This window comes from Hibiscus syriacus, unplaced genomic scaffold (genome assembly GCF_006381635.1).
Source record: "Hibiscus syriacus cultivar Baekdansim isolate YM2019G1 unplaced genomic scaffold, ASM638163v2 tig00111027_pilon, whole genome shotgun sequence".
Taxonomy (NCBI): domain Eukaryota; kingdom Viridiplantae; phylum Streptophyta; class Magnoliopsida; order Malvales; family Malvaceae; genus Hibiscus; species Hibiscus syriacus.
Window position 1 is genome coordinate 3,042,525 of NW_024062960.1, and position 9,541 is coordinate 3,052,065.

The window sequence follows — 9,541 nt, forward strand, 5'->3', positions numbered from 1 at the left end:
GTTTAGAGTTTAGGGTTTAGGGTTTAGGGTTATCGATTTAGGGTTTTAAGTTAGGAGTAGGGTATAGAATGATGTAATTAAATAACTTTGAGGGCTGAATTGATACGAAAATACGATAGGGGTGAAAATGATAAATTGAGCCTATTATAAAGACAAAAGTAACCCTTAATCCTCAAAATATTAATTGTCATATAAACATTTATGTATATTATGTAATAATATATTATTTGACATAAATGATAATAAATATTATATCACATCTATTTTTTTTATTATGTCAAATTGTTTATAATTTTTCTTTGTTTAAGAGTTACATTGTTATTTATTTAGGTATAAGGCCAAAATTAATCCCTCAACGTTTTAATTTTTGGTCCAAATAACACTTGTTAGATGAAAATCGTTAGTTGATTAACGATCAATAATTAATGAATGTTGTTAACGATACATTTCTATATGTACTTAATTGTTAACATGTCACATGCCATGTCATCACCTTGTGTGACATGTCATATATCATATCATCGCATTGCGTGACGCGACACATACTATATCATCATCTTGGGTAATGTGATACATACCGCATCATCAGATTGGATGACCTGAGATGTGACACATCAAAAATTTAACACATGTAGAAATTTCACATAAGCAACATACATTGATCATTAGTCAACTAAGAGTTTTCATCCAACAGGGCCATTTTGACCAAAAATTGAAATATTGAAGGTTAAAGTGCTCTAAAAAAGAATATGGGTCAAAATGACCATTCATACAAACGTTGGGGGATAATTTTGGCATTATGCCTTTATTTAAACCTTACATTAATGATCATTTATGTCATTACATAATACACATAAGTATTTATGTGATAGTTAAACTTTTTAACAATTTTGTTAACATAAGACGTGATTAGGATAAAATGATAGCTTAGGAATGAAATTGAAATGTTCAAAAGTTTGAGAAATAGTTTAGAATAGGGTCATAATTTGATGATGAAATTTGAATGTTTAAAATTTTGAAACTTTGAGGACCAATTTAGAATGAGTCACAGATTGAGGATGAAATTGGAACATTCAAAAGTTTGGAGACTATTTTAGAATTGGGATAAAATTGAAATGTTCAAAAGTTTGAAGACTGATTTAGAATTAGAGTCATAGTTTGAAGATGGAATTGGAACATTCAAAAGTTTGGGGATCAATTTAGAATGAGAGTCACAGTTTAAGGATGAAAATAGAATGTTCAAAAGTTTGTGGACCAATTTAGCATAATTCATAGTTTGAGAATGAAATTGAAATTTTCAAAAATTTAAGGAATAATTTAGAATAAGATTCATAGTTTGAGGATGTATAATGTAATTAACTATAAAAATATATATGTGTTTTTATTGTTTTTATATACATAAAGAAAGTCAACGGAGTGTATTGGTTATTAATACCGTTAAAAAATATAATAAAGGATTTGAGAATATTTAAGCATAATGTCTCAATCTATAAATAAAAAAGAAAATCCCTTGCACACGTATTCCGTGGAAATTAAAGAGCTGGGCCAATCTGAAAAATTCTCTCCACCCTTATAATCAACACTGCACCACCATATACACATCAAAACAGCAGCAGATCTAAGAGCAAAGGAAATGGCCGACAGCAACGTTAAGGTGTTGGGAACATGGTCAAGCCCATTCGTGATGAGGGTCAGAATCGCCCTTCACCTCAAATCCCTCAACTACGAGTTTGTAGAAGAAAATATGATGCAAGGAAAAAGCGAGCTTCTTCTCAAATCAAACCCCGTTCACAAGAAAGTCCCCGTTCTTATCCATGGCGATAACCCCATCTGTGAGTCCCTTATCATTGTTCACTACATCGACGAGGTCTGGACATCCGCACCTTCCATTCTCCCTTCCGATCCCTACGAACGCGCCAATTCTCGATTTTGGGCTGCCTATGCCGACGACAAAGTACGTATGTATACACAACGGTATATATATATTAATATTTTGTTATGTTTGTAATCGCGAGAAATATGTTTTATTTTTATTGTGGTGATGTAGTTTTTCCCTACCGTGAGGAAGGTGTTGGTTGTTTCAACGGAGGAAGCCAAAAGGGCGGCAATGGCGGAGGTGTTAGAAGGTGCGGTCGTGTTGGAGGAAGCTTTTAAAAAGATGAGCAAAGGGAAAACTTACTTTGGTGGGGAAGAGTTAGGGTACGTGGATATTGCGGTGGGCAGTTTCTTGGCGTGGATTAAAGTGATCGAGAAGTTTACGGAGACCAAGGTGGTGTCTGAGGCTAAAACTCCGAGCTTGGCTGCGTGGGCCGATTGCTTCTCCTCCCATGCGGCGGTGAAGGATGTTTTCCCCGACATTGATAAGCTTGCTGATTTTGGGATGAAGCTTAGAGCCATGTTCTTGAAAGCTGCGGCGGCAACCACCACCGATTGATATGGGTTGAGCAGAAGGTCCAAAATCTTGGACTGTGTTTTTACCTTCTTTGATCTTGTTTGCATTACTTTGTCTTTCAGTGAAACTGAGAATTATGTTTGAGATATGTTATGATAAAGAAAATAAAAGGGTAAACTACATTTAAAGTCACTTAATTATGAGTTTGGTAATAAATATATTACTTTTTTAAAAACTTATAAATAAATCACTCAATTAAAATATTCTTATAAACAAGTCACTACATCATTAAATATTAGACATAATATCGGCGTAACTTGATATAATAATAGTTGTAGTTCTTAAAACTTATACAATTTATCAATTTGATCATAATTTAAAACAATTCAATGGATCTAACATTTCATGTTTAAAATATTTATCATTTTAGTCTATATTTTTCTCCTAAATTTGATTGTTCTTCTTCCATAAATGTTATATTATTTACATGTTACTTTTCTAGTATAATAACAGTTTAATAGTAACTTGTTGCAACTTTAAAACAAAATGCAATTATTTTAATAGAGTGAATTAATATAAAAATTACTTTATATTAATAGAGTGAATTAATTCTATCATACATTCTCGATTTTTATTTTAAAATTTATGAACATTTTGATTTTATTTTTGAATTATGACTATCATTTTAAATTAATCTTTAAACTTTTAAATATTTCAATTTCATCCTTAAATTTTGACCATCATTCTAAATTGATCTCCAAACTTTTGAATGATTCAATTTCATTCTTAAGTTATTGATATATGTTAATCAAGTCTCATGTTAATAAAAAAAGTTGAAAAAATAATTGCCATATAAATATTGATGTATATTATATAATAATACGATGTGACATAAATAATAAACATTATATCACATTCATTTTTATTTTTGTTCTCTCAATTTATTTATAATTTTTGTATGTTTAAAAGTTAAATCATTATTTTATTTAGGCATAAAGACAAAAGTAATCTCTCAACGTTTCAATTTTTTGTTAAAATAACACTTGTTGGATAAAAATCGTTAGTTGACTAACTATCAATAATTAATTAATGTTATTGACGCAACATTTTCACATATGTTTAATTGTTGACATGTCACATGTCATGTCATCACCTTATGTGACATGTTACATACCATATCATCACTTTGTGTGATGTGACACATACTAAATCACCATATTTGGGTGACGTGATATATGTTACATCATCACATTGGGTGACCTGATATGTGACACATCGACAATTTAACACATGTAGAAATTTCACATTAGCAACATGCATTGATCATTAGTCAACTAACAGTTTTCATCTAACATGAGTCATTTTGACAAAAAATTGAAATGTTGAGGGCTAAAGTGCTTTAAAAAAAGAATATGAACCAAAATGACCCTTCATGCAAACGTTAGGGGATAATTTTGACATTATGCCTTTTATTTAAAACTTACATTAATTATCATTTATGTCGTGTCATATTATTGCATAATACACCTAAGTATTTACATGATAGTTAAATTTTTTAACAATTTTATTAACATCAGACGTGATTAGTATATAATGATAGCTTAGGAATGAAATTGAAATGTTCAAAAGTTTGAGAAATAATTTAGAACAGGGTTAATATTTGAGGATAAAATTGGAATGTTTAAAATTTTGAAAGTTTGAGGACCGATTTAGAATGAGTCACAGATTGCGAATGTAATTAAAATGTTCAAAAGTGTGAGGACTAATTTAGAATTAGTCATAGTTTGAAGATGGAATTGGAACGTTCAAACATTTAAGGACTAATTTAGAATGAGGGTTATAGTTTGAAGATAAAAGTGGAATGTTCAAAAGTTTGGGGACCTATTTAAAATGAGAGTCATAATTTAAAGATGAAAATGAAATGTTCAAAAGTTTGTGGACCAATTTAGAATGAAATGTTCAGTTTATAAAATTAATTGAATGCATGAAATGCACGGAAGCTTTAAAATATTTAAATGGCTGGTCATGTTCAATTAACTTTGTTCTTACAAATACCTTCCAAGTTGCAAAAACCAAGTTGAATGCACGAAAGTTAATTTATGCCAATCTCTAAAATTCTCTCGAGACTTGTAAATAATATCACATTCTTTATATCTCTAACTATCAGTCTGTGTGAAACTGATCACTCCACCGCCATATACACATCCGAAAAGCAGCAGTTCCAAGAGCAAAGGAAATGGCCAACAGCAAAGTGAAGGTGCAGGGAACATGGTCAAGCCCATTCGTGATGAGGGTCAGAATCGCCTTTCACCTAAAATCCCTCAACTACGAGTTTGTACAAGAAAATATGATGCAAGGCAAAAGCGAGCTTCTTCTCAAATCAAACCCTGTTCACAAGAAAGTCCCCGTCCTTATCCATGGCCATAACCCCATCTGGAGTCCCTTATCATTGACATTGTTTACTACATCGACGAGGTCTGGACCTCCGCACCTTCCATTCTCCCTTCCGATCTCTACGAACACGCCCATTCTCGATTTTGGGCTGCCTATGCCGACGACAAGGTATGTTATACACAATTGTATAATAATATGTTATGTTTGTACTCGCAATAAACATGTTTTATTTTTATTGGGGTGATTTAGCTTTACCCGGCCGTGAGGAATGTGTTGGTTGGTTCAACGGAGGAAGCCAAAAGGGCGGCGATGGCGGAGGTGTAGAAGGTGCGGTCGTATTGGAGGAAGCCTTTAAAAAGTGGAGCAAAGGGAAAACTTACTTTGGTGGGGATGACTTAGGGTACGTGGATATTGCGGTGGGCAGTTTCTTGGCGTGGATTAAAACGATCGAGAAGTTTACGGAGACCAAGATGTTTTCTGAGGCCAAAACTCCGAGCTTAGCTGTGTGGGCCGATTGCTTCTCCTCCAATGCGGCGGTGAAGGATGTTTTCCCGACATTGATAAGCTTGCTGATTTTGGGATGGAGCTTAGAACCAGTTTCTTGAATGCTGCGGCGGAACCGCCACCATTTGATTCGGTTGAGCAAAAGGTCCAAAATGTTTGCACCACTTTTTATTTAAATGAATCTAGGAATCATGTTTGAAATATGTTATGATCTATTAGAAAATAAAATAATATCTGTAATAACCAATGTGCATTTATTATTATCTATGTATTTCAAGTCTTTTATGAATGAATTCGTGTTTTTAAAATATGTATAGTTTTATCGTAATTTTTAGATTTGAATTTATAATTAGATATCTAGCACGTTTCTTCGAGTTGGTATTATAATTTTTTTTTGCTTTAATTATTATTTGAATTATGCACTTTCTCCAAAATTAATACATACATTTCTAAATTATTTGAACTGTATCTATAAAATAAATATACGTTGTCAATTAATTAAGAAAATAACAATTATCTAAACCCATTAAAAATACTCACTTTGTGCACTGATGAGAAAAATAAGTAAAAAAATGTTTCAAATAATGCAAAAGATAAATATTTATTAATAAAAATAGTTTCTTTAGAAATTGATTATCATTTGTATTTTTTTCAATAGATTTCGGGTTAAGGATTTCAGCAGTTCCGACTCTGGTTTAAGTGTTTCCCCCCATATTTCTATGCTTTGCAATGGTGGATATTGAAGACGGACGACGTATTGTATTATTCACACAATTATATTTATCCTAGCCATGCTTCTAATATGTAAATACTGAGATGCTACAATCACAATACATCTCTCTGCTTACACTAGTTATTTCTGCAGTTCTCTTCACAATTATTGTGGTCCTAACAGACGAATTTCGATTAAGAAAACGGTTGATTTATATTAGTTAAACACACACTCGAGAACAAGAACCATCGGCAATGGGCGCGAGGCTCTAAATAACAACCGAGTAGGGAGATAAGCAAATGAAGAAGTCTACTTGTCTCTGGGTACTAGAGACTAACAAGCTCAGAAATTGTACTGCCAGCAAAGAAGGTGCACAAGTTTCTCGTAAGTTAGCCGCCCCCTTTTTCTTTATTTAAGTAATAGCTATAAACATAATGTTTCAGAACTTATATCTGCGGGATCTCAACTTAAACACAGTTGATGATAATTCATGTGGTCGATGCCACTCAACCGTACACAACATAAGATCTGCTCAGGCAACTCTTCGGGTTTATTACCCTGTTTGAAAGTAAATGACGTTAGAATCGAGAAAAGTCTCCGACAACCTTGTTTAGGGGAGGGACCTAAACTTACCTGAATTGTCAGTCCAACGTCTAAAATGCTGAGCTTTAGCCTATCTAGAAATGCATCAAAACCTTTCCTGGAGATGTAACTGAATCTGTGCATATCTATATCGATCTCGAAATAATTTTCTCCCTACAAAAAAAATCATTTAAATGACTTTGTCAGCCCGAAAAGAAATCATGAGACAGTGTTTCTTTAATGTTTTCTTGCTTTATGTTAATGGGGATTCCAAACAACATCGGTATAGATAGATGGGAAATTTATTATCGCGGGTATATATATGTTCCTGAGCTGTAATACTCACAAAATAAAAGACGGGAAATTGGATTTATGAATGAAATACTATCAGGTGCATCTAACTTTATTTAACATATAGTCGGGATGATGCTGCATTCATAAGAAACAATAAACTACGGACTTACCGAGTAGAACTCATGCCGTGGACGTGAAAGAACAGGCTTTTCGTTATATGCCTGCATAAGCTTCCTCTCTGCAGAACTCAGATGAAGATCTTCCACATTTGCAACACGGCCTAATATTTTCAACCTTTTCTCGAAATGGGACAATTGTATCTACAGGGAATCCTTTAACCTTTTCAACTTCATCAACGAACCTCTGTTTTTAAGGAAAACAAATATAGAATCAATGAAGACGACACCTAAATACAACAATATGAAGGAGCATGGACAAATAAGACAAACACTTCATATAAATAATCACATTTGAAAAGTAAAATTAGTAAAAAATAAAGCCTTATGGCATGATAATTAAGATTTAAGGGAATGATTGAAACATTATGTGTGGAGATAGCTATTCTATTTCTAATAGAATTTATGTTCTTAGCGGCATGATTACTTGGGAAAATGTTTGTCGACAATTTACATCTAGAAGTTAGCAAGTATACGCCTTACCCTGATGTTTTCTAGAAAATGAGGTGGAAGCTCCTTCAAGTAGCTGTCGGAAAGCTTAAAGTACAGAACAAAACTCATCCCTTCCCTATCAATTTCACTATGAAAAAATGCAGGAGGGTACAATGGAACCTGCACAGCCACTAATGGTTAACATTAAACTGATCGGGGAGGGGGGGAGACTGTTTTAAATAGTTAGAAGTTTTCTTCTCATGTGGCATGCCGTAAAATGTAGCACCATTTTAGAATGAGACATAAGAATAAAGATGATGTTTCATGAGATGGACCATTATGCAGTACTTCCATCCCAAGGAAAACAGAACAAAAGGAAATAAAACCTTGTTCGGAACGGGCAGCTGTACAAGAGAGATACCTGAACATTTACAACAAGGATAGATGGTAGTTTCCCTGAATCGCTTACAACGGGTAGTTCAACAAATCTAGCTATGTGATCTATTTTTCGTGGAGATAAGAAAACATCAACACCAAAAGGATAATATGCAGAATGGTTAGGAGCAGAATCCTTCTTCTTATCTCTGCCAATTAAACAAATAGTTACCTAGTTAAGTGAGAAAGAGTCATGTAATACAAGACCCACCTGTATGAAGTCTAACAATAAATAAAAAAAACTGTATGAAGTCTAAATCTATTAACTTTCAAGTCTCATGTATACTATTGCTTCATAAATATCAGTAATATTCCATTTGAATAAACATTTACACAAACATATATATATATATATTAAAGTACTTAACCAGGGAAAGTTCTATATACCTAAAATAATTTCCTGATCGAACCTTGAAAGAACCTGGCTCAATATGAGACCAACAATCAAACATTTTCTTTTCTGTAGGGCAAAATGGAACTTGAAACCCTGCTTTTGGTCTCTGAAGAACCGTCTTCGAAGAAACTGAGTTAATAAAGAAAAAGAAAAAATTCTAACAGGAAAACACTTATTGTTTAGGTAACATTTCTGCTTCTTGAAGAAGTGCCTAATGTTAACAGGAGACATATCTAATCAGGGGGGATGCATCACCAAAACTCATCTATGATTCACTGAAAACCATTTTACATGGATCCAGTAGTCTGGTGATAAAGTTCAACTAATTTCCATTCAATGAATAAGATGTATACTCACATATGGCAGAATTGGGATGGCCTTCTCTCCATTTGAATGAAAGTTTTAAGGCAGCCTTTTTCCTTGCACTTGGCGGGCTAGAGCTAAGCGATCTTCTCTTTTCATCAGATGGAACAGTAGATGGTAGGCAAGGTAGACAATTGCCGGGAAGAATGCCACAGTTATCCAACAATCCGACCTCGTTTTCGGAACCTTCATCGACAGAGGAGGCAATATCATCAAGGAACACAAGTTGCTTTGCTTCATTTGATGGCCCATCATACTTTGATTGAGGATTAACATCCTTTGAACTCGAGACTTGACTATTTGAATTTCTAGTAGCCTCACTAGTAGAGTTACGTGCAGAATTACCAGGTAAAGAAGAATTTTCTCCATAATTAGCATCTCTTAGACATGAAACACTGGATCGAGATACACCTTCAATACCATTTAAAGATGATATATATGTATATATAGACGTGTATGTAATCAATGGTGACTATATCATATAATCTTACAGAAAAAAAGAGTTTACTTAAATAACAAATATCTCTATCATACCCTCCTGAACACTTTCCAATTCCTCGTCGCAGTCAGAGTCAAATCCTGCAACTGGATCAAACCACAACTCTTGGCTTCCTGCACAGGTGGCATCATTGAAAAATCAGCTATTCAGATAACTAAAAGAAAACCTGTTCTATCATAAATTCTATAATAACCATATTCACTCATAACTTGAAACATCAACTATTCTGCTGTAAGCCTGTAACTAAATAAAAATGTTCTAGCTGAAATTCTGTGAAGAAACCCATCTTTAAACAGGCAAAGTGAAACAAATAAAATACTAAAAATATGGATAATTATCGTCCCAATATATAAAAGCAGGGTTA

At 33.4% G+C, this 9,541-nt stretch overlaps 1 protein-coding gene and 2 pseudogenes across 1 annotated transcript; 2 read left to right on the forward strand and 1 right to left on the reverse strand.

Annotated features, from left to right (window-relative positions):
• Nucleotides 1-1,597: 1,597 nt before the first annotated feature.
• LOC120151116 (glutathione S-transferase U18-like) lies at nucleotides 1,598-2,584 on the forward strand. The gene is made up of 2 exons (XM_039163662.1): nucleotides 1,598-1,954; nucleotides 2,048-2,584. Exons 1-2 carry the CDS (start codon nucleotides 1,634-1,636, stop codon nucleotides 2,432-2,434), a joined length of 708 nt encoding a protein of 235 aa, XP_039019593.1. The 5' UTR covers nucleotides 1,598-1,633; the 3' UTR covers nucleotides 2,435-2,584.
• Nucleotides 2,585-4,628: 2,044 nt separating this feature from the next.
• Nucleotides 4,629-5,489, forward strand: LOC120150935 (annotated as a pseudogene).
• A 626-nt stretch (nucleotides 5,490-6,115) lies between these two features.
• On the reverse strand, nucleotides 6,116-9,309 carry LOC120150936 (annotated as a pseudogene).
• Between the last annotated feature and the right edge of the window lie 232 nt (nucleotides 9,310-9,541).

Bases quoted from the DNA above. Each gene is read 5' to 3' on its own strand.
- LOC120151116 (XM_039163662.1), top strand. From the start codon at position 1,634: ATGGCCGACAGCAACGTTAAGGTGTTGGGAACATGGTCAAGCCCATTC. The intron at 1,955-2,047 runs GTACGTATGTAT...GTGGTGATGTAG, and splicing joins CTGCCTATGCCGACGACAAA to TTTTTCCCTACCGTGAGGAA.